The sequence below is a fragment of the Hypomesus transpacificus genome, chromosome 4 (assembly GCF_021917145.1).
Source record: "Hypomesus transpacificus isolate Combined female chromosome 4, fHypTra1, whole genome shotgun sequence".
Taxonomy (NCBI): Eukaryota; Metazoa; Chordata; class Actinopteri; order Osmeriformes; family Osmeridae; genus Hypomesus; species Hypomesus transpacificus.
Window position 1 is genome coordinate 8,038,370 of NC_061063.1, and position 25,312 is coordinate 8,063,681.

The window sequence follows — 25,312 nt, forward strand, 5'->3', positions numbered from 1 at the left end:
CCACAAACTCATAGTTATACTACAGCAAGAGCTTTCTGTTTATTGGTCTATATAGTTAATCATACAGTCATCAAGAGGGACATCCCTTGGTGCCATGGTTGCCATGGCTACCACAGGAAGCAAAAGAACTAAAACAGAACAGACACCTGGAGAGTAATTGGTTGTTGCATAAAAACAATCGCAAGGAATCAATAATAAAAAAGAAAAGAAATAATAAACAACAAATATTCCATAATTTAATCGTTTTAACCTCATAACTATGGGTTAAAGTTTGCATAAAAGAAAACAAAATGAACAAAGCTTAAGAGAGACGGAAAGTTTCAGGTGCATCGGCCTGGATGAACATGTTTGTAGGCACTGGTTAGTGAGGAGTGGGAGAAGGCCGAGATGGACCCGATGTTCCATCCACCGGACAAGGATTGGCAAGTCTATGGGGTTGGAATCAGACCCTGGATCTGTGGCTAGGGGTGACCTCTAACTGTAAGCAGAAAGACAATCGACGATGAGATGAATGGTGGCAAGATAATCTGTTTAGGCTGACCTACAGGCATTAGAGACATGGAGAGATCTCCACCTTCTGGACAAGCAGGATACTACACTCCCATTGGAGAAAGGGGCTCCCCCTATTGATAATGCAGAAATAATTCAGCAAGAACATCTGTGGGGATCTTTGTGGTGTTCTAGTCCAATGGCGCCCTCTCCTGGTAGACACAGGCAACGCCATTTAAAGTCACAGCGTAGAAAGTAAGGTTTGGGCCACTGAAGACCATGCATAACATGGATACAGGCTATAGGGAGAGGACAAAGCATACAGTATTGAGCATACACAGAGCAAGTTAGGCAGGTTAAGAGGTGAGGGATGACAGAGGTTAGGAGATATTGGCGACTTGACTGTCCAAAGGTAGACAGCTCCAAGTCTTCAGTCCATGTGTGCAAGTCGTTTTTTCTTCTTCTTCCTATCCAGCTGTAGCGCTCAGACGGGATGACGAAGATAGCCCCTGGAAGCAGACCCGAGGTCAGTTCCACACATCCTCTTCTCCTGGTAATGACGCAGCTGGAGAGAAGGCTGGTCTGACCCCCGTCCAGCAGGGGGCCCCGGCTCACAGGTCTGCGGGGTTGACGATGGTGAAGTCCGAGTCTTTGCTGTGGGTGCTGCCCTCGTCCGGGCTGGAGGAGCCCGACGTGGCGCTCAGCAGGGGGTCCTGGAACGCCCCGGCCCCTTCCGGCTCCGGCCGGACCAGGTCCCGTCTGATGGGCGGGGTGCGCTCCGCCCCTCCCTCGGAGGTCTGGAGGTCCTGGGAGACCAGGATGTAGTCGTCCCAGTTCTTCCCCTCCGAGCCCACGGACGACGCCACCTGGGACAGGACACACCTGGTCGTCAATCAGAGGGCTAGCTAGGTCATCAGAGGAAAAAGCAGTCAGTTAGCCGGTAAATAGACACCAGAAAAGGCAAGTCTGAAACAAGCAGTTTGGCTTGTTGTAAGAAGCGGTCAGTCTGCAGGTGTGCAGTCTGTCAGGTGAGTGGCAGACGTGTACCTGTGTGTCTGGTGGAGTGGAGGAAGTCTCCTCCTCTTCCTCCTCCTCCCTCTCGTCCGTGCTCACTCTCCCCTCGCCGTCCAAGTCCTGGCCTTTGCAGTGTTCGGCGTGTCTTGCGGCGGCGGCGTCGTCGTGGCGGCGCCCGGCGGCGTGCTGGGCGGCGGCGGCAGCAGCGGCGGCGGTGTAGTGGTCGTCAGCGATGCTGATCTCCTCGTTCTCCTCCGCCTCCAGCTGGCTCTGGTTGAACCGCAGCGCCCCCTTCAGGATGTCTTTGATCTGACACACAGGAAGAAACAGAGATGGTTATACAAACGCGGACACGCGCACACACACACACGCACCCACGCTGCTGTACCTGTTTGAGGCCAGCCAGTGCCACCAACACCTCGTCCTCCTTCTCCAGGTGCTCCTGCAGGATGACCTCCTGGATCTTTCCTGTGGAGAGACGCACCGTCACAGAGTCAGGCACACAACCAGCTAGCCAGCCAGGCAGACAACCAGCTAGCCAGCCAGAGAGACAACCAGCTAGCCAGCCAGACAGACAACCAGCTAGCCAGCCAGACAGACAACCAGCTAGCCAGTCAGTCAGGTAACCAAATAGTGATCCCATGCGCAAACAGTTATAAAACCCAAGTGTGCGCCTACTGATTGTGTGTGTTGGTGTCTGGGTGTGTGTGGGTGTAAACTGACCGATGTGTGTGTTCATGGTCTTGGCACAGTACTTGCTCATGGCCTCCAGGTCGTTGATCTGGCCCTGTAGGAAGGAGACCTGCCCCTCCAGCTCCTCCTCCTGAGAAGCACACAGCCACAGGGTGAAACGGGGAGGGGGGAGAGGGGGGCGAGAGACATAGCGAGAGAGAGCAGAGGCAGGGTGAGACGGGAAGGGAGGGAGAGGGGCGAGAGACATAGCGAGAGAGGGGAAAGGCAGGGTGACATAGGGAAGGAGAGGGGGGCGAGAGACTTAGCGAGAGAGAAGAGAGGTGTTCTGTACCTCCTTCCTGCCCATCGTCCTGCTGTGAGAGCGCGAGCGGGTGATGTTAAAGAAGGAGTCCTTCTTGGTGGCCGAGAGGGGCGGGGACGAGGTACTGACGTCACTTCCCCTGGAGGGAGGAAGGGGCGGGGACGCTGTGGCATGACCACGCCCCCCGGAGAGGCTCTCGATACTGGGGGAGGAGCTAACCGTTCTGGAGGCGTGGCCTGGGATGGAGAGGGAGATTGAGACACAAATTTTTCAGGTCAGAGGCAGTCTAAGGAGGACGTGGTGCTCAGGGAAGTAGAATGACAGCATTGTTTACATCTTGAACATAACAGGGGCTATATAGAAGTTGGATTGTTGTGTTACAGTTGACAAACAAATCCACTCGCTTCTCAGGTCAGGTCTTCAATTTAGAACTGATTCACTTGTTGTAACTTAAGTCATTCATTTATACCATAAAGATTGTAAAACCAAAACACACATGGCACAGAAACACAAGACAATCCGAACAGTTTGACAAACACAAGAACAGAAGCAATTATTTTCAGTCTGAATTTCAGTTCAGTTGTTAAAACCACTTACTGTTTTGGCAAACTGAACTGCAAGTCATTCTAACTGACTCTGCTGGTTTGCAATATAAGTGATACAATCATGCAACAACACAAAAAACATTCACAAACACACAGACACACAAGCAGTGTGGCAGAAGTTACCTTGTGAGTCAGAGCATATCTGGGCAGGGAGAGAGACCTGAGAGAGTCCGTCTGAAACTATATCTAACAGACAGGAGAGTAAGGCGAGCAATGATCTAGCTGCTCATGGCCACACACACACAGATGCTCACACACACACACACACGCTCACAACCTTACTCAGTCAAAACACATCCCCGTCACACACACGTGCAAACATCCAGTGGTTAAAAGTGGTTTACATGTGGATGCTCGCAAGCGCATGCACTCAAATGTTAACACATACCCAGAATGCTGCTAATAACTATGATAGTCATTTTGGTTTCTACTAATGTTGCAGGCAGTGTGTGTGTGTGCGGTGTGTGTGTGTGTGTGTGTACTGCATCTGCTTCCATGCTCACCTTTGCTCAGGTGTACAGGCATGCTCTCTGACTTCAGGAGGCGGTAGTGCTGAGACTGGGGGTGAGGGGGGGCCTGTAGGGGGGGCTCGGCCGAGGGGCGGGCCGGCGCCATGGAAACGGGGCTGGGGGCAGAGAGCACCTCGCTGTTGATTGGAGAGATGCCGCTGGAAGCGCCAGACATGGCGGGAGCGATGAGCTTCCTGCCGAAGCTCAGCAGACTGCTGGAGACCTTGTTAGAAACCTTGTTGATGTTCAGAGGCGCCGGCTTAGCTGTGGAACTGCAGGAGGAGAGAGGAGGTCAGGTCAATGAGGCCAATGGGAAATCTTCAGGAGTGGTTGGTATGAAATTTCCTATTATACTGTGTGTGTGTGTGTGTTTACCAGGATTTGTTCACTAGATCGGCTCCTCTGGTCTTATAGTAGTCCAGGTTCTGCTGGAACTGGTAGTTGACAGGTCTTGGGTTGTTCTACAGGCGAAGACCAGCACATGCTGGTGAATAATAATGTGTGTGTGTGTGTCATCTGATGCGTGAGTAAACCCCCTCCCCCACACACACACACACAAACACACACCCCCCCAGGTGTGGTGGTGATGGGGACGAGTCCTGACAAGGTGGCCCCTGCCAGGGGCAGTGATGTCACTCCAGATCAGCCCCGCCCATCTCCCCCCCCCCCACCCGACTGAGACAGGAGCATCCCTGAACCATTCACATGGGTCACATCCCACATAGGGTCACATCCCACACGGGGCTACGGGGAGGAACGCGCCCACACACACACACACTCTTCAGAGATGACAGCTCACTTCCAACATAAACAACACTGTTGGGTCAGATCACATACGATGTCATCAATCACATGCTCTCTCTTCCTCAAAGGTTAACCCCAGAACAGTGTGCGTGTGCAGTACCTTGGGGTCTCTGAGGAACAGAGCCTTGTGCAACAGGGAGTGGATGTCTCCTATGGGCGGGTAGTGCATGAGCAGACCCAGACAGGTCTGGAAGTTACTGGCAATCACTGAGAGAGAGAGACACAGAGAGAGAGAGAGAGAGACACAGAGAGACACAGAGAGAGAGACAGAGACACAGAGAGAGAGATACAGAGAGAGAGAGAGAGAGAGAGAGACAGAGACAGGAAAACACTATAAGCAGGTGTGCTGCCATTGGCTGGCCGGCCGTGACGGCTAGGTAGATGGGTCAGTAAGGCGGGTGGAGAGTCCCGTGACAGAGCAGAGGGGTCTTACACGCGTCCCGGATGTACAGGAGCATGGCCACAAACACGTAGTCCACCAGGTCCAGGGTGATGCTGTCTGCAAACAGGGCGTCCCACACCACCAGCAGGTCCTGCAGGGAGAACTCCCGGCCAAACAGCAGACGCACCCACCGGCTGGTACACACACACACACACAAGTTACACACCAAGTTAAGTACATGCGTATCCCTGGACTCAACATTTTATGAACACACACACCTCACATGCCACTGTGCACCCTGTCCCACACCCTGTCCCACAGCCCCACTCACATGCCGTAGATCTGTGGTGCTATCTCCAGACGGTTCAGGTGCATGTGCAGCTCCACGTCGTGCTTCTTCACCAGCTGGTCCTGGATGCGGTTCACTTTGGTCACTATGGCGACGGAGGGGCCTGCGTCCTGCGGCCGGGCGAAGGGCATGCTGGTCAGCATCTCCTCCTTCCCCTGCGGACGCAACCACAGGAACACGCAGACTTAAAAAAAAGGCCCCGTTTGGGTGGAGGGTTTGGGTTGGTTTAGGCGCAGTTCTATGGGTGTGTCTGAAATGAGGGGCAATTGTGGAGCCTGGGGAACTAATTTACTGAGAAAAGAGCTGTCGAAATATAGTTTGATTGGGAGGCAGTTTGAAAGGTTCTGTGAGGTGGATAACAAAAACACCCATCAGGGAGAGGACAGACCTTTCGGACCTCCCTCTCAAAGCTGGAGAACCAGGGTTCTGCAGTCTCCATGAGTTGGGAGAACATGGCGCTGTGGGGGCGAGACACACACACACCACACGCACAAAAACACCACACACACACACACACACACACACACACAGTGAGTCATGGAAGGGCACACTCTGACTGGTGTTCAGCGTTGCTGGTGGCGCTCACTCACTAGGCGTCGTGTTCGTGGTACACAGGATCCAGCAGAGGCTTCATCTCCTCACTGTAAAACCAAGACAGACGGTTGGAAAACACCGTTACATGTATTATGTTAGGGGACAAGGGCTCAGAGTAGGAAGTGAGAGTCCACAAGCAGGAAGTGACCTAGGGTGAGCCGTCTCGCTGGCGTGCTGAAATGCCTGGTGGTCGCAGTGCAGGACGAACACAATGGGAGCCAGCAACTCGTGCATTCCCTGGAGGGAGAGAAGAGAGGGATGGAGGGACAGACCATGAGGAAGAAAGAGGAGTCCGAGAGAGAAGCATAAAGACAGAGAGAGAGACATAGGAGACGAGTGAAATATGTTTCAGAGTGGTCTGGCGTTTTAACCGTGATGTACGAGGTCTGGGATGAACATTGGCGGGGTATAATTTGACTTCATTACCCATCATTACCTACTGCCTGGCCACGTGTCACTTCCTGTTAAGAGCACTGTTCATTGGCTCCTATTGTTTCAGTAATGGATCTAATGCTCCACGTGCAGCTGTGCAGAGCTTGCAGTACCTGCTTATACAGCAACTGTTCGTTCTCTCTGGCATAACAGAACAAGATGTCTGTCAGCTTGGTCCTCACATCCTCCCCATGGAAGTAGTTAATCTCTGGGAACCTGAAGGCAAAGGAGGGATGGATGGATGGACAGGAGGAGAAAGAGAGAGGGAGTCGTAAAGAGTCAAGACTGCGATGCGTTATGAGACTCATCCACTGAGGAGACTCACGTTCTCATCACATCCTGGGTGATCATCCCCCTCAGCTCCTTGTCCTGGAAAAACTTGTTCCACAAACTCTGAGAAAGCGGGGAGAAGGTGAAGGATGAGAAACATCCGGCAGACCACATCAGTTAGCCATTTGCGGGGATATACCGCAGATTTTAGAAAGTGTGGGGGGGGGCTCACTTGAATACCCCACCTCCATCCTTGGACCACTTACCCCCTCGTCCTGGGACAGAGGGTTGTTGACCACCAGGTCTTGCTGACCAGCAGCCTTGCGGGGGTTGGTTATGTGCTGAGGAGGGGGACAGATACAGCAGTCAGTGACTGGGATACACACTCTCACACACACACACACACACGTGCACACACACACACCGTTTCTTTGATCTTCTCATACTGGGCCCGGAGCTCCTTGGTCTTATTGATCCACTGTCTCTTGTCTTCTGGAAGAACGTCCAGGTACAACTGTCAAGACACAACCGCAGCCCGTTCAGAAACGGGGGCGATCCCAAGGCCTGTTTAATCTAAACTCATACGCTGATCAACACACGTGTTACCTTCCAGCACACGCTACGAAATCTGCTGCTCCGCAATTTGCCGTTGATGCTTGCCTGTCGAATCCTTGCAAGGTAATTACTATTGAGAAACAAGTCATCCCACTCTTTCCTTCAGAGAGAAAGAGAGAAAGGGAGAAAGGGACAGAGAGAGACAGATAGAACCAGAGATTAGGGGTTTTCAAAGTATTTCTAATTACCAATCATGTACAGTATAATCTAATGTAGGCTTGTTGGTCAGTAGTTAGATGTTTGTGACTCTGGTTGTGATGAACTTGTTCATGTCCAAACTACGTCCTCCTATCAGCTCGTACCTGTAGGAGAGGAATGTCGACTCCGACTCCGAGAACGAGCTGTCTGAACTTCCTGCCAAACACACAAAGTCAAGAAGGTTTGACTGAGCCACGAGGAGGCAATATCAACAGTGCCATTGTTCTCATTTCACATTTTGTCAACAACATCGGGAATGAGGGAAAGTCTCCTCTATCTGTTTCTGTGGGCTCCCCTCTTCCCGCTCCGGGAGAGGCAGGATGGAGGGAAAGCCACGACAGCAAAACATCTTCATCGGTAATAACTCTCATTTGGCCCACGGTAAAAAAAAAAAAAATAGAAAAACAAAGCCCCACTGAAACCTGTCAATCAAAATTTGTTCCAGAAGTGTATTACTCCTCTGAGACACTCAGGATGAATATTCATCAGCTCAACAACACGCACAGCCAACACCGCCCCCCATCCCCTTTCTGCAAGTACATGCAATCCCCCATCTGCCTATAGGCATCATCAGGCACGTTCATGACTCACAATTATACAATCTGCTCCAATTCCCTCCTCTAACTTCCCTCCTTCAGTTCTCCTCTCCCTCCTTCCTGCTCACGGTCTTTGCCCTAGGGGGAAGCTACCTTTCTACTGGGTGTTGTTCACATGGGGGGCGGATGATTCCAGTTTAACCTGGTCATCCAGCTTGTCGGGCAACTAGGAAGTGTTTCAGAAGCCTTAGTGCCAAATGGGGACTCACGGCTGCGGTTCCTGTTGAAGTTGTTCAGCGGGTCGAAGCCCGTCTCCTGGTCCTCTGTCTGTAGGGGGTGACGGGTTTCGAAGTTAGGGTGCTGCATGACCGCCGGTGAGACCTAGTCCTGGAGGGAGGCAACAGAGGGAGGTCTGGCTGTCAAGGGAAGCCCTCAGCCTAAACAGAGACAGATTGTGGGTGTTGCAGCTTCTATAATGTGTAGAGTGTTTGCGGTGAGGATTTACCAGTCACGATGTTGCGTTTTCGTAGAAAGCTTGGTATCTGAAAGAGGATAGGAGAAAAAGTTTTAACCTTGCGAGGAAGTAACATTACATGACGAAAGGTGTTGTCATTTTTCTTCGGAGTTCTGAATTGTGACCACGACACAAAACAACATCAAAAAGGGGAACTCAACGCCTACAGTACACACGCACGACTGAACCTACCCTGAACACCGTCACACGAAAACAAAGTTAGCTCATTTGTTCAGTAAACCCAGTTTTTCCCCCCAATCTAGGTTAATCGACTCCTGCCTTTCTCGCGCTTAATCTGACTGGATTACTTACGTGTTTGGGGATGCAGGGTGGATGCAGAGGCGCATGCCTGCGTCCTAGCACGCGTTCCCTGCGAATTATGTTTCTTCCTTTTATTAATTATGGAAATAACACAACAAAGGCAACTCTTAAACCTATTAACTAGACGCACAGAATGGCACGTGATAAATCAGCTAGGCAAGCTATCAAAATAGAAATAATTTTATATGCATAATATATTCGCCCGTTTGGCTCACCAACATCTGTTTCTCACAAAGACTAATGCATCCTTCTGTGTTTCCTCCCCTTGTCTTTCTCCTTTTTCCTTTTAGAAGGAATTATCCCATTAAATAATCATAACTAATCTGCAACCGTAGCGAGTTAGAGATGCGTTGAAGAGGTAAATAATGTGACGTGTTCCCTAATCTTTTCTGGTAAAGGAAAGACTGACAAGATTTTCATCTGAATAATAAAACCTGCTCGCCAATCTCCCTTTGTGCATATTTCAATTCAATCTCTGGAGAGACAAGCTGGAAAGACAACCTCAGAGGTGGCACCATTTCAAACTCCCCTAAAGTATAGCCCATGACATGATGGACAGCGGACAAACTAAGATCCTGAGTGTTGTCCCACCGGCTCCTCTCAGGCTGGACTTCCTCATTTCACAAGGTACATAATGAACTTCCTTCTGCATCATCAACAACTCTCTCTCTCTCTCTCTCTCTCTCTCTCTCTCTCTCTCTCTCTCTCTCTCTCTCTAGAGAGAGAGAGAGAGAGAGAGAGAGAGAGAGAGAGAGAGAGAGAGAGAGAGAGAGAGAGAGAGAGAGAGAACAAGGCGGTTACTTCCCCATATCACTCACTCACTCCCCGTTAAGACTACGCAGAGGAATGTTGTGTGTGTGTGTGTGTGTGTGTGTGTGTGTGTGTGTGCCGCTCCAGGCTGTAGACTGCACCCAGGCTGCCTGAAGGGAGCCTTCTCTTCCGCAGTGTTCATTACTTCTGTCCCAGAGAGTAGCCTCCCGCTTCATAACACTAAACTTCACAACACAATAATCAAGGCAAATTAACTACTGCATAATTTACCACAAATCACCTTCAATAATTCAAGGTATACATTTTTCATGAAATAATCAAATCAATACATCATGAAAGGCATAAATAAATCAATAGGTAAATAGTGCTGCCTGTCTTGCTACCATATGCTCAGGTGGCAGACTTTATCCTGGGATTTACAGTGATAAACCCATAACTGGCACAGGGCGTATTATGACGTTAGACTTAGTGCATCGATGTGTATTTACACTGGCATATCTGGGACCTGACACGAACAGGACCCAAGCAAACCCAGAGACTGTATGTCAAGTCAACATTAAATACAGCTCACTAAGGACTACCCAAACAACTCACTTCCTCTTAGCATATTCAGCCTAGTCCCTATGCCACCAGTTTGCATTTGCATGAAGTTAAGAGTGCATGACAGTTTCTTATCTCAAAGTAATGTTTCAGTTGGGCACAGGTGACAAATCTGACCAGGACCCTTGTAGGGGTCTAAATATGGACACTGGATTATAACACATTGTTAGACTGCATGTTCTTCTAGGAAGGCTCAGAATCTGTTGAGATTCTTTGAGGGTGTGAGAATGTTCTAGAACGGTGGATCAGCTGAGAAGCAAGAGGGCACTCAGAGTTCCATCATTACTGCTGTGAAAAACCATCCAGGAGACAGTGAATCTACAGACAGGATGCACTGCATAGATAGAAATAGGCCTGTTCTTGCATGCTGTATGAAAAAAAGAAAGAAAAAAAAACACAACACAGGCTTCAGGGTTACAACCATGTGACTGCAGGTTCTTGGGGTGGAAAGTGAATAGCTTTTTCATTGGATTAAGCCGTTTAACCTATTAAACTGTTTTCATGTGCCTTTGGACTTTCTTTCAGAAGGAAAGACTGTGTAGGGTAAACTACCCTCCATTCTAAACAGCAGCCTTTACTTGCCTGAAAATGGTCTCAAATAAAAGACAAAAAGAGAATGATTTGCTCTCATTGGTCCTCGAAAAGATCAGGAAGAACTGATGAAGCCTTGTCTACATGCTGCCATTCAGTTAGGAGCATTTTAGACCAGGCATTGGAGTAGCCAGGTATGAGGAAACTGTGAGGCTGATAAGGGAAGCTAGGTGACAGAGATTAGTCAGCAAAATGTTGTTGGGGGGGGGGGGGGGGGGGGAGAACCCCCATCCCACGTTAAACAAACTCACATGCCTCGACTTCAGCACGAAATGACTGCCCTACAGCCTTAAGAGTCACATGATCTGAGCGACCAGACCAAACGGCTTCTGTTCAGACAGATCCTGGGTGATGAGCGACTGATTAAAAGTTGAACACGTGCAAGTACGGAATGAGAAATGACCACTAGAAGTACTGCTTGAAATGTAGCCTACCTCGTACAACTACAGAATGAGAAGATTACTAGTAACTGACTGTCAGTGACATAAAGAGTGGCCAATGCACAGCCACATGTTCACATGGCCTACTAAGCATAATGTGTGCATCTGAATGAGTGTGAATAGCCTACGAAAGGTTAAGTATATTCAGGTGCACAAACAGGCTGACAAAAACACACACAAAGTGTCTACTCTGTTCATATGCGTGATAGTAGACAGTCTTCTGGTGCATGTTTATAAACAGTTAACCCCCAGTCTATGTCAAGTATAGGGCTATGAACACAACATATGGCAGGTTATGACGTGTGTTAATGGGCAACTAAAGGATACTTACTCAGATACCCAGACTATGCTGTCAGCTAGATTTACTAGAAGTGTGTCTAAGGAAAGGAAAGTATTGCATTGTGCTTGCATTGTTTGTGTCAAGTACCTAGACCATTTGATCAAAGGGTTAACTATGCAGCCAGTTCACTCACTGTACACGATTCTTATGTTGGGTTCGGATCATTAAGAATCAATGCAAACAGTATAATGCAACAGACAACTGACAGCCATCTTAAACCGCCTGACGTAGCAATTAAGTGTTGAGTTAATCAACTAGGCCTAGATAGTATGCGTGTATTATGTATTTGAGTGTGTGCTAGCTAGGTATGTTATGTATAGGTAAGTTAGCGAGTTACGAGAGGTCCTGACAACTACTAATTTCATACTGCAGCACCGATGCCTTTAACCGTTCAACTTTCTCAAGGGGTTTAATGCACATTATGTCAACTAAGAGAAACCTACTTCAACCTCATGTCATGAGAACATTTTACAAACAAGTTGACTGTTGGTGGGGATACTTTTTATGTGAATGTTCGAGCCGCCAAACAATGGAATCGGAATAGACAAAGTAGCTAGCCATAGTAACATATCTTTGCTCTGTCCCAAGCAAGTCTGCGGATATGCTGCGGTTGGATGATATCCCATTTCAACCCACGATATTTTACACGTCGACAATATTGAGCTAAAATGACACTGTCAAAAACCAATCTTTTTAACTAACGTTAGCCAAATACTAAAAAACTCCTAGCTGGTTAGCTAACGCTAGCTGAGTTGTACCCGAACAATAATGCTTGGCTAACAACTGTAGCTCTAGCTAGGATATAAAGGCCTTGTCCGTTTTAGACTTCTGACAACCATTAGCGGCAAATGTCCGTAATTAAAATATCATGCAAATCACAGGGGATATTAAAGAACAAGGAGTTTGACCATTCTGGCGTTTAGTAGTCTATCTACCTGATCATGCGGAACTCCCCATTCTTCTCGGTCAGTCCGTCTATCTACAGATTGTAAACACTCAAGTCAGGCGGAGGTACTAAGCCTGAGGCACAGCAGAAATGACATGTGACCAATGAGGTAAATTGATGTGACGTCAGCAAACAAATACATCTTATCAATCAAGACTCGACATATTTTATATCGTTCATTTAATATCGGTCAAATGTGAGGCACGTCTGTGTATATATCTCGTCGTTGAGTTATGCATGTAAGTATTGAACTAACGAACAGTACACTGATCAAATGTCATGATAATTTCCCATTGTCTGATTTCCAGCCTATTGTCACAGTTAGGCTACTTGTTTTGGTTTCACGAGATTACTACATTTTATGACTAGACTTTCTCCTGACCATCCAATGTTCTGAAGGGTCATCTGTGTGGGAATTACACTGGAGCAAATCTGTTGATATTGCCTATGCTAGTTTGGGACGAGGGTCATCACGGTAAAACTTAAATGAGTCCCTTTATAGAAGACCTAAATGCGTGTGAAGGAGGGTGGGGTCATTAACTGGTATTAATGAATTGTACTGAGGTACGGTGATGAGGGAGGGGGGACAAGAGTGAGGGGGGCAGTTTTGTGAAATAACAATAATAATCATCATCATTACCATTACCATTATCATCATGGGTACTGCATTTTCAGGAACACCATTATCATTATTATCGCTAATATTACTGATGATGAGGAATCTGAGGACTCTGATTGGCCCAGACAAAGGCATCGTCATGGTAACAGATGACAGAAAGCACTAAGCTTTATTGAATTACTCTGAAAGCCATTCTGAGGAAATGGGCCTTGAACATTTTACCATCTGAGGAAGAACAGTCATGTGCAACATCAGAAGATGTATAGAGAGAGAGAGAGACAGGGATGGTGACCGAGAGAGGAAAAAAAGAGATGGAGAGACTGAGATAGGTATGGAATATTTTTGAGAAAGTACGGGAGATATGACAGTGACAGAAAAAGAGGAGAAAATACCCCAAAAAACCCGGCCGGACAAAGTAGAAACCGTTACACGAGAGATGTACAGGTCTGTATTGAGAGAGACATGAGGGTGAGACAGAGCTCCACTGGTACATGGGCCAGGCCATCAACACAGATGGTCAGTGTCTCACAGCCAGGAACAGGGATCTATTCACAAACTGATAAAACACACAGTGGTCCAATGGAATGGCACCCGCTATAAGTACATGCCAACTGACACAGACATGACCCTGTCAGGGCAAACAGCTGACTGAAAGACAAAACAATATCATGCCAAAGAAAGACCTATCAGTGTGACATAAAGTAGTTTCAGTGCATCTATCATATAATATATTCCCACTCACTCAAAGCATATTGACACCGGTGCATGTTAACATCTGATCATGTTGACATTTCAGTACCAGCCAAGAAACCCCACTGGCACTCTCAGCTCTCCCTGTCTCTTATCCAGAACACTGTATTTAGTTTTATATTAGCTGTGTATTAATATGGGTGCGTGATCAGTTGGTCCTGGAGCTGTATTATGAGATGTGTGCGTGAATCATCTACAGTAGTGTCCTCCTTTTGAAGACTTTGAATAATAACAAAAGAGAAGATCAGACATATATGAAGTAAACTGTATTAATGGGCGACTAATGGAAGTAATTTGATCACTGACCCATCAGACTTCGTCTCAAGAGCAGGGTTTAAATGAAAGAATTGAAATCAGTTTGTATCCCTTATTATTCTTTCCAATCAAAATGTATGAATATGTAAGAAATTGCCTTTGAAAATTATGATTTATTCCAAGGAGAGGGTCTTTATTAGAAATATGCTAGAATAATTGAAGAGAGAAAATGTATAGTTGATTAAAGTATCCTCAGTTGAGCAACATTAAAGAATAACGATCATGATTTCACCTCATATCCATTTGTGGTTATTGGGTGAAAGTATCTCACAAAGGAAATTAATTTTTGGGAAAAGCTTTATCTGTGAATAATACACGTGAATTGAGCTGTAGATAAGGATCAGTTTTTTGGTTTGATTTACTGTAAATAAGACAAATGAGAAGCACAGCAGGTGAATTGAACAGAATAAGTTAATTTAATGAGTGAACAAAAATATGCGTGCAACACACAACATGCATGCAAGTCCTGCTTTTAAAAACAATATTCCCTCAAATCAGCATCATCGACTAAAAGACACAACATTATATGTAAATAATAATAATAATGCTAGTGGAATGTATCTTCTTGGAAAAAAATAAGAAGTACAATTTTAGACAGAATAGAATACTGTAGATGAATGCTATGCAACAGAAAATGTGTTGCATGTTTTGTGAAACAAAACAAAGAGTCAATTTGCTGAGCTGGATACAGCGGAAGTGGTTTGACACCATCAATGTGGACACAATGAACATTACAAAACTGAAGTGGCAGTAACATACACTGTAATTCAAGGCATTTGCTGGCATAATGATGTCTCGAGCATCTCAAGTGCTTTCTCAAGTTCATGTCTATAACTTGTTGATTTGTGTGATACTATACTTGTAAATGATTCACAACAAACTGGGAAAACCTACACAGTGTAAACACGCGTCACAGTTTTGAAGTTGTTTATCTCATTAGGTTCCAACAGGTTAAAATAAATGTGAAGCAAGTACATTTCTTATCAAACTCACAATCAGAATCAGAATGCCTAAGGGCTTGTTCATACCAAGAACGATAACTATAAATGGTTTTATAGTTATATATAGACAGTTTAAAATGGTTCTATATTTAAAAGAATAGAAGAGTCCACACCACAAAAATAACGACAACTATATGCGGAACTATATTGTTGGATCACTCAAAACGATTTATTTCACAACTTATGAACGATAAACACTGACAACCAATCAGAATCCATCTGAATTTAAAGCGCCGGCGTATTTGAAATGGAAGACAACGTTGCAAGAAGCTAATCGTCGAGTGGTGTGGACGCAAATACAGTTATTGTTATAGTTATTGTTATCGTCCTTGGTATGAACGGGCCTTAAGAGTGTACAGTAATTGTTGAAGCCATTTTACTTCTGCTGTGTCAGGTGATTTAGTTAGACCATTTGCCCCTCCTGTTTTAGGGTGACAGTGGTTTGAGTACCAATGTTCAACTCCTTCAAGTTGACAGTATCTGTCCCTAATCCCCTTTCATTTTCTCCATCCATTTTCTCCATCTTTTCACTCTCTTCATCTTTCTCAATCTTTCCAGTAAGCTCTGCTATCCTTCTCTCATCCTCCTCCTCCTTCTCTTGATCCTTGTCTCCTGTTGTCTTGTCAGGTTGAGTCAGGGATGTTTTTGAACAGTGGCGTTGCTTGTCTTTGTGGTTGTGGTTATAGGTGGAGAGAGAGCTCTCGTTTTGGACCTGAACCTGGTCCTTGTTGTGGTTCTGGCTGTGGAAGAAGCGAAGGATGGTGTGTTTGGGTAGGCCCAGCTGGGCAGACAGTGTGTGTACCGCCTCCTCATCTGGGTCCACGCCTACATCCTGGATGAAACTCTGAAGGATCCCCAAAGCCTCCTGGGATACCCTCCAAACCTCGCCCTCGCCTTCAGCAGTATCCCTAATGCCTCTACCCTCGCTCTTATAACCCCTTTCCTCGGCCCTTACCTTCTCCATAGTACTCCTTCCCTCACTTCTCTCCCTCGCCCCAATGCTACTACCCCAGTCCTTGCCCTTACCACCCTTATCTCTTCTGCCTCCCTCACTCCGGGTGTATCCACCCCCTTCTTCACCATTGCGTCCCCACCATGCCCGCAGTTGCACCTTGTCCCCCTCTGACTCGGCCGGAGAGGCAGTGGACGGTTGCCGTGGTGGCAGACGAGGCCCCGTCTGGGGCTGCAAGGGATGATGGGACAGTGGGGTGGGAGGACGCTGGAGCTGAGAGAGAGAGAAAGAAAAAGAGATGAGAGTGAGTGAAAGAGAGAGAGAAACAGATGAGCGTGAAAGAGCAAAGGGAAAGAGAGAGGGATCATGAAACATTTACCATGCAATAGCTTGTGTGGCTGTGTGTATGTGTGTGTGTGTGTGTGTGTGTACGCTGGCGTGATGTAGAGCGTACACACCAGTGTGTTGTCGCTCGTCAGGTGTGAGAGTCTCTCTAGGCAGGGCTGCGGCAGCGTGCTGCTCTCCTGCTCGTAGATGGCGTCGCGTTCTGCCTGCGCCAGGCTGAGGAACCGACGGATCATACACAGGTTCTCCCACAACGTCCGGTTCTCCGGGGACGGATCCTCCTTCCAGCGTAGCAGCTCACACAACCAGCCCTGCAGAACACACACACACATTCCTGTTATCCAGCACAAACACATTCACATACACACGACACATGCTACCACCACTGGCTGGAGCCCAACACTGGCACACACAAGCATATACATATGCACCAACACACACACACACTCATACACACACCTGGCTGAAGCCCAGCACTAGCACACAATACTATCCAGATGCACTGAGCAGATACAACAGAGCGCTTCAGCACGGCATTGGCTGCCAAGCCGTCTCACAAAGAGAGAGAGGAGAGAGAGAGAGGAGAGAAAGAGAGGAAGAGAGAGAGGAAGAGAGAGAGAGAGAGATAGGCAGAGTAGAGGTAGAGGTAAATTAAGATAGAGGTTGAGGGAGGAGGGGTATCTAAACCTCAGGGTATCTAGAACACCTGTCAGCACTGACACGACCTCTGTATGACCTGTTATATTAAGCTTGTGGTGAACACGAGAGAAGGAGAAAGGGGAGGGGGGTGAAAGACAGAAAAAGAGAGATCAAAAGGGCAAGGGAAGGAGGGAGGAAGGAAGGAAGGGAGGAAAGCAGAAAGGAAGAAAAAAGGGGGAGGAATGGGGTGGATAGAGAGAGAAAAAGACACAAGCAGAATGAAGGAAATGACATGAATGTGACAAGAACAGAGAAAGATACTGAATAAAAACAGAAAAATGCAATGCTTCCATTCCACAGAGGGAAATTATCCTCAAAACAAAAGGCAATAACAGGCTTATGTATCTGCCTTGAAAATGAGAACAATAAGATCAGCTGTGTGTGTGTATGTGTTTGTTGGGGAGTGTGTGCCAAAGCGGTGATTTAGGACACAATGGCAGTCTGGTGCAGTGATGACAGCTCTCTGTAGACTGCAGCTGCTGCTAGAATATCTGGCCTTGCCTTCAAATAAGTGTTTCTAAACTTCTCTGTGTATGTGTACGTGTGTGTACAGTGCATGTACATTGATGCCTGTGTTTGTGCACCTGTATGTATGTCTACATGAGTGTTTATATATATATATATATGTGTGTGTGTGTGTGGGGATGTGGGTGTACCTGGCTTTTGGAGGCAGCCACTTTGGCAAACATGGCTTGGGAAACCTTGGCTCTCCTCATCTCCTGCTGGACCTCCTCATAGATGGAGCTGCTGACATGGAGCACAGAGCTTGGACCCTTCAGCTCCGCCCCCACAGGAGACATCCTGGACTACAGGGAGAGAGGGGGGCGGTTAAAATGTGTACATGGTTTGATGCAGAGCGAGACAGAGATATATATATATATATATGAGAGAGAGACACACAGAGAGAGACAGAGAGAAAGAGAGAGACACAGAGAGAGACAGAGAGACAGAGAGAGAGAGACAGAGAGAGAGAGAGAGAGAGAGGGAGCTAAAGGGGGAAACTCACTGGAGGAATGCCTAAGGAAGGCTGGGAGTGCCAATCTTCTGCCTTGGCACAGTTTCCCTCCTCCTTCCTAGACTGAAACATCAGAGGGATGTGATCCTTACATCAACAAACACTGTTGTACAATACCAACAACACTGCCACTCTCTCTCACTCACTCTCTCTCTCTCACTCCCTCACTCTCTCTCTCTCTCTCTCTCTCTCTCTCTCTTTCTTTCACCCTCTTTCTCTCTCTCTCTCTCTCTCTCTCTCTCTCTCTCTCTCTCTCTCTCTCTCTCTCTCTCTCTCTCTCTCTCTCTCTCTCACCCTCTTCCCCTGACTAACCAGTGTGGTGTTGCTGGCTGTATGGCTGACTGTTGTGGATGCGGTCAGACTCCTCTCTCTCTCCTCCTGGTAGATGTGGTCTCGCTCCACCTCAGGCAGCTGAAGGAAGCCCTGCATGGCCCTCAGGTTGACCAATAGGGACTGGGACGCATGTTTAGGGTCCTCCTCTTTACGAAGGATCTCAGAGAGCAGGCCCTGACATGCAAACACACACACCCAGAGACACACAATACCATTTAAACGTAATAGACACATTAAAAACCCTAACAATGACCACATATATTCTATATTCATACCAGTAGTTGTTCTGAATGCAGAAAATCCCACTCAGACATACACCTCGACAAGTCCAGACTGGGTGGGTAAGTGCTCTAGCTATCATAATGAAGGAAAGTCTCTTGGATCAACACCTTCAGACAGACTGGAAAGCTCCCTTATTATGACCCTATTACCGTATTATCTCTGATGGGAATACGGAGGTCTGTCTGCACACTTGCCCATGCGCACGCAGACCCGTACACACACACACACACACTGGCAGATACACCACACCCAAATGATGCATTCCACACTGGTGAGGGTGGGGTGTTCTAATGGCTAGGTTGGATGATTATAATGACAACTGTGATGATAATGATAATGATAGGGATGAGGATAGGACAAGGCCGGGTCTACCTAACACCCCCCCCCCCCCCCACCCCACCCGTCTTTGAAAGCTTGGCTGGGTTATGATCAACAGCTCAAATCTGCTTTCTCTCCTCATTGAGAGGGGTTTGAGAAGGCGGGGTTGGTTGAAGACAAAAGGGAAGACATATTTGGCGAGGAGATGGGCAGCAGCAACCTTGGACGTCCCAAAATGCTGGTGAAGAGTCGTATAAGGCAGAGCTGAGAGGAAGAGAGAGACAGAGAGAGAGAGAGATGGCCCGAGGAGTAGCAGAGAGAGAAATGGAGAGAGAAGGAGAGGGGGGCTCGGAGGGAGTGTGATTAGCTTGCCCAGCAGCTGTTATACCACTGGCACCGGTCTCTGCTGCAGAGTTGGCACACGCGCACACACACACACACACACCTAGAAAGCACACAACACACACACACACACACTCATAAACACACAAACCCCCATGCACACAAAGAGAGAACACTGCAGCACAGCCGATGCCAACCAGCACACACACATCACATATAAGCCCTTTCCATCTCTATCCATACCTGGGTTCTGTTGAAGGCCACACGGGCAAACACAGCCTGTGAGATCCCTGCTCTCTTCAGCTCATCCCTCACCCACTGGTAGATTTCACTGGAGATATCTGAGGGCCCAGTGGCCTGGTTCGGGGGGGCCCAATCCGAGGCCAGGCTGGGGCTGGGGCTCCAGGGACTTGGCCAGGAGGGTGGAAGACCTCCCCATTGGGGGGTGGTTGAGGTATTGCTGGGGGGAGACAGACAGCCCCTGGTGGGATAGCATGCGGCTGACTGCATACTGCTGGTTCAGAAACTGAGCCATCACCAGCTGCTGGCTGACCAACTGAGGGCTGAGGGGGGCGTTCACCAGGCCAGAGGGGTGGAGATTGAGGGAGCCACGCCCAGAGATGGTAGTGGCCATGCCCGCATGAGGAAAGGGGAGGGGCGAGGAGCTGGCTTGCTCGGCTGTGCTGCCTGGGATTGGCTGCTGGCTAAAGGTGTGGTGGGTGGAGCCTAGATGGGTTGGTTCAGAGAAGCCGTCAATCTCTAAAGTTGATGATACAGGCACAGAAAACAGAGGAGGGAAGGAAGAAGGAATATTGTGTTTACAACGTGCCAAACAGTAAACAACATTTTCCTTCCATCACAAAGCCACAATAGAACTGTTTGTCCAGCCGCACCAACTTGGTTTTAGTACTAGTATGTCATATTTATATACCATATACCATTGAAGGGAACAAAATGATACCTACCCATGATGCCTTTCGGATTTCTGAAGTGCTTGTACCATCGTCCAAATTCATGACACTTGGCCGCAGAGACGTTTGCATAGTAGGTGCTGTTCACAATCGAGGAGATCATGCTCTGAGAGAGAGAAAGAAAGACAGAGTGTAAAATTCTAAGAATTATTTTTATTTTACCTCTGTTTGCCTATGCTACAAACAGGCTTTCTGATATTTATGGATCTGTGTTATTAAAAAAAGGCCCTCAGGTAACAAGATAATAAAGACAGATGACTGTATATGTGTGTGTGCGTGCGCGCACAAGTGTTTGTTTGTGTGCACACTGTGTATATCCTCAACTGAGCAATCTGTTGTTTAAGATACTTAGCGGAGGCTGGGGGTAGTAAATGATTGAATACACACACAAACACGCACAGTCTTCCAAGACACACACATTGTTTTCCCCCAAGACAAGCCTGCACAATCTTTACATCTGATTACACCTTTCATATTCTCATATTTATTTTAATCTGCCTCTAACAAACATACAGAAAGGGGGGGAGCAAGAGAGGGGGGGGGGAGGGGGGAGGAGGGTGGCAAATGAATGGAACCACCTATGAACATGAGAGAGAGAGGGGATACGGAGGGAGAGAAAGTGAAATATTTCTCTTTATTAAAGTGACGATACATGCAGTCTGCCCTACGGCCAGATAACTCACACTGTTTGGATTGTCAAAAATATTCAGAAAACACATCAATCTCTGCTGTCTGCTGTGGTTACCTTTGTGTGTATATGTTTGCTTGGCAAACAGACAAACTGCAGACATTATAACAGTTGTACATGGAGGATTTTTTTCCCCTTTTTTTGACTGCAAAGGGCAGGGAGGAGGGATGACTCTTGAAAGGATAGGCATCTCTATCTTATCTAGTTGATCGCTCTCTATCCTCGACCTTATCTGTGTAGGAAATCTGGACTTCTTATCTCGAGGCTCCTGCAGCCACACACACACACACAGACACACACACACACAGGACTAACAAGGGCAAACCATAGGACACTTGCTTCTCTATACAGTGGGTGTTGATGTGTTTATGTGGACGAATAATCATGTCTGTATGCATACAAGTGTGTGTCTGTGTGTGTTGTACCTGAGACAAGGGGCACTCCTTGGCCAGTGAACTCTGGTTCATGTCCTTTAGCAGTTCCCTCAGGGCGTTCCTGACTGTGGAGTGACTCCACTGCTCTGGGGGCAAGTCCTCAAGACGGGGGCAGCTCGAGAGAGGGAGGGGGAAGAGAGCACGAGAAAGAGAGGGGGAGGGGGAGGGGGAGGGGGAGGGGGAGGGGGAGGGGGAGGGGGAGGAGAGGGAGAGGGAGAGGGAGAGGGAGAGGGAGAGGGAGAGGGAGAGGGAGAGGGAGAGGGAGAGGGAGAGGGAGAGGGAGAGGGAGAGGGAGAGATGGTTGATTGTTGTAGTTTAGAAATGGAACTAGACAGAGACAAGATCAATCGAGAGAGTCCTTCCAAGACTAGGTGTGCCCCTGCTCCTCATTCTGTACTCAGCCGGCCTCTCTGGTGGGCCTGGGCTGGGAGGTACCTGTGTAGCTGGATCTTGAGGGTGATGACATGGTAGACATCCTGCAGCATGTCGGCCACGGTGGCATCTGGAGCATCTGTCACACAGCACAGAGGGACAGGGTTCCACCTGCCTACCTGGATCAGACCTGCAGCACACACACACACACATGTTCAATACCCATACCAACACTAGTAAGGATCTGATCTGGGTCTGATCCTACCGGTGGAGGAATCATGAGGATGAGCCCTGCAGTGCAACTATCACACACACACAAACACACACACACGCACTGGTGGAAGATCCAATTCTGTATGTTTGTGCACACACCAAGCTACCTTTAGCCTGCGCTGCTGAGCTGTGGGAGTAACCCAGTGACAGTAGAGCCATTTCGATGAGCTGGTTGAACAGCAGCTCTCTCCTGACCAGCACAAACTCAGCATGCTCCTCTTTCCTCCCTCCCTCGGGCGGGCTCTCCTTGTGCTCCACCACACAGAACACAGGCAGCAGGCTCCCTGGGATGAATGACACACAGCACAGCCAATCACATAACACAAACACTTGTAGGGAGAGAAAAGTTGGCAAAGGCAGACTTGGATGTGTCTCTTTGCCTATTTTCATATTGTGGGGGAAAATACAGTTAAAATGGAAATGATGTAAAGTCACTATTGGTTTTTCTCCAACTTTTTTCACCTTCCTTGTGCCAGCTCCTGGATTGCAATCCTGGGGTGTTGATGTTGGTGGTCAGGCTGGGGGCTTTGGCCCCTGGGCTGCCAAGCCGTGTCCTCCCCTGTGGTGTGGTCCCTCCTCCATTCAGATCCAGACGGGACAGTTTAGCAGGAGGGGGCCGGGGGTCTCCATAGGGGTTACAACCCTCTGGCAGCTGAGCTTTATCAGTCTGGGGGTTCATCTGGAATCCCCTCTAACACCTCAGCTCACTCACACACCTGGAAGAAGACCGAAACCTACACCTCAACCACAATAGGAAGAAAATCGTATTCCAATGAAAATTTCAGTTTATATTTTGATGCTTTAGTTCTCACTTTAAAAAAAGAAAAGTAACGTCGACATAACGCAAGCAGAAAAATAATGAAAGCAAACACGAAAAATAAAACGCCATCCGCAATGACGCGCGGTTGTCTTAGGTGATAGGCTAATCAAGTTTTCTGAGATCAATTTAACGCAAGCAAAATAGACTATCGCATTATGAACTAGAGTTGAGAAATCTGATGTGCATAAACAAACGTAGAAGAAGACGTAGTGGCGTAGCATTGGAACTGAAAACGACAACAATGCTTAGCGTACCCTCCGAACAATCCTCAGCCGCAACCGGTGCATCCACAGTCGAAGAGTCGGACTCTCAACGTATAAAGTATGTGAAACTTGTGACACAAAAACTGTGGTTACTCCGAGAAGTAGACTCGCTGGAAAACGCTTATCGTATGAACGCCCGTCCAGATGTATAAATGGGTAAGCCTCACTTCATCTCCCCTCTTAAATCTCTCGCGAACTGTGCCTTGTAACCTTCTGTTTCACGGGCTGCTATCAGCTGCGTACTATCTTGTCCCGCTTTTGCTGGTGCCACCGGCTGCGCGCTTTATACTCCGTCCTCAGTCCAAGCCAGACGGGTCCACTGGGACTTAAATGCAGCTACTGTGACATTCACACTTCAGTAGCTTCTTTCCTGCCTGTGTGTGGTAGCAGATGATAGACGATACACAGTGAAACTGGTGAGCAAGAACTGGTGTACCAGTCATCGGCGAAAAGGCAATGGGTTGCAATATGCATCGCGCATGAAAGAAAGAGCAAGAGAGCGAGAGCGAGAGAGAGAGAGAGAGAGAGAGAGAGAGAGAGAGAGAGAGCAAGAGAGAGAGAGCAAGAGCGAAAGCGAGAGATAGAGAGAGAGAGATAGAGAAAGAGACGCGGGGCGGTTGTAAAATGGATTTTATATGAACGGATATCATGATTTCCTGCGTAAGAAATGGTCAATGATTGCCATGTTTGCAGCCTTTGTCTATTATGCTGTTACAGGCTATTCTCTGGCAATAAATTTACTTTGTAAAAGTAGCCTACCCCTATATGCCGTTGTCAATCAACACCTTATGGATAGCCTAGGTTACTCAACCTTATCTTGCGCACTTTCATACTTGATTAAAACACTCCTGCGCCCTCGCGCGCATACACACGCGCGCATAACCCATAAACACAAACCCAGCTGCATTAGCATATGGTGTAGTAATGAATTCACCAGTGTGCTCTGATAAGTGTATTAAATGTGACAATCGCGCATAAATGTATTTTTTATTTGCTGCTACATGCTGTGCGTGCAAGCTTTTGACATCATGATCTTACAGTAGGCTAGCTATCTTTATGGAAATGTTTTCTGAAAGTAATTTCCATACATCGAACTATATTTAGCGTTAATCAAAATCATCTCAAATGTAGAACATTTTCACTAGGCCTATAGGTATGTTTAGTCCGCCATGGTGTAAAGTAGATAAAGCAATTCCCAAATACAATGTAAAACTATTTTCTAAGATCAGTAGGAGTGACATTTCAAACAGACAAAAATTTATGGAATGCAATAGCAGCTCCAAAACTTTAAACTTAGGCGACGTCATTCTCATCTTCAAATACAGTAACTTAGAGGTACAAAGGGGTAGGCTTTAACAGCTTGAAATTACATTTAAAATAGTTCAAACTTACCTTGGACTAGTTGGGACTCTGAAGAATTGTCTAGTCCACTGAGAAAATAAATGTTCTCCATCAGTCTAACATTTGATAAAAACGGTGTTCCCTCCAGAATTATAATTTAGTGATTTTCAGAGTGGTGAGTGTGGTCCAAATGAAGGATAGGCTCTGCCTAGGTGGGAGTAAGATGATTATACCTTCAATACAAAGGGGTGGAGTGTGTGTTGATGTTTGTGTGTATGTTTATGTGTGTGTGTGTGTGTGTGTGTGTGTGTGTGTGTGAGAGAGAGAGATATAGAGAGAGAGAGACAGAGAGAGAGACAGAGAGAGAGAGAGAGAGAGGAAAGATAGAGCTAGATAGATAGAAGGGAGAGGGGGGGGGGGAGAGAGTGAGAGTGATATAGAAAGGAGAGGTAGAGAGAGAGGGAAAGGGGGGGAGGAAGAGATCCTCTACCCTTGCCTAATTAGACAAATCGAATTAGCTATCTCCCCAGCCAGAGCGTGTCATGCCTGGTTAAACATCATTCATGATGACTAAGTAAAAGAAAGAGTTGTCACTCAGTGTGTGTGTGTGTGTGTTGTGTTTTGTTCATCTGCCTTTTGTATACCTATCTCTCCCAGTTTTTCTCGATCTTTCTAACTCGCTGCAGTTTGCTATACGGTATCTCATCTATGAAGCTTGTAAATGATAGTTAAGACTGTTACATGCTCACAGAGCATGCTAAGCGGTTAACACAGCTCTCTCAATCTCAGGCTCATCCCTGGGGAATCCCCGGCTGTCACAGAGTGCTGTATCTCCTCAAATCAGGTTAGCGTTCACTTCACATCC

The 25,312-nt window shown here is 47.4% G+C and overlaps 2 protein-coding genes across 7 annotated transcripts; both read right to left on the minus strand.

Annotated features, from left to right (window-relative positions):
• Positions 1-8: 8 nt before the first annotated feature.
• tbc1d5 (TBC1 domain family, member 5) lies at positions 9-12,403 on the minus strand. 6 transcript variants are annotated; one of them, XM_047019903.1, is made up of 24 exons: positions 8,842-9,265; positions 8,618-8,694; positions 8,297-8,333; positions 8,061-8,178; positions 7,360-7,411; positions 7,049-7,157; positions 6,867-6,956; positions 6,709-6,783; positions 6,498-6,565; positions 6,286-6,388; positions 5,889-5,977; positions 5,737-5,787; positions 5,535-5,604; positions 5,129-5,301; positions 4,849-4,991; positions 4,516-4,622; positions 3,987-4,072; positions 3,606-3,883; positions 3,226-3,288; positions 2,528-2,733; positions 2,227-2,326; positions 1,892-1,971; positions 1,537-1,812; positions 9-1,355 (listed from the first exon to the last, which is right to left on the minus strand). In XM_047019903.1, exons 4-24 carry the CDS (start codon positions 8,155-8,157, stop codon positions 1,101-1,103), a joined length of 2,571 nt encoding a protein of 856 aa, XP_046875859.1. In that variant the 5' UTR covers positions 8,158-8,178; positions 8,297-8,333; positions 8,618-8,694; positions 8,842-9,265; the 3' UTR covers positions 9-1,100. The 6 variants fall into 6 exon arrangements, with proteins under 6 accessions (XP_046875859.1, XP_046875857.1, XP_046875858.1 ...); XM_047019901.1 differs by lacking the exons at positions 8,618-8,694; positions 8,842-9,265 and adding an exon at positions 12,304-12,403; XM_047019902.1 differs by having other exon boundaries at positions 8,618-9,265.
• Positions 12,404-14,427: 2,024 nt separating this feature from the next.
• On the minus strand, positions 14,428-24,636 carry satb1a (SATB homeobox 1a). The gene is given in 13 exon segments (XM_047019810.1): positions 14,428-16,224; positions 16,410-16,607; positions 17,652-17,801; positions 18,002-18,073; positions 18,323-18,517; positions 19,529-19,658; positions 19,660-20,044; positions 20,251-20,362; positions 21,370-21,493; positions 21,814-21,940; positions 22,131-22,307; positions 22,486-22,739; positions 24,499-24,636. Coding segments are annotated over 12 exon segments (2,709 nt in total). The 5' UTR covers positions 22,703-22,739; positions 24,499-24,636; the 3' UTR covers positions 14,428-15,402.
• Between the last annotated feature and the right edge of the window lie 676 nt (positions 24,637-25,312).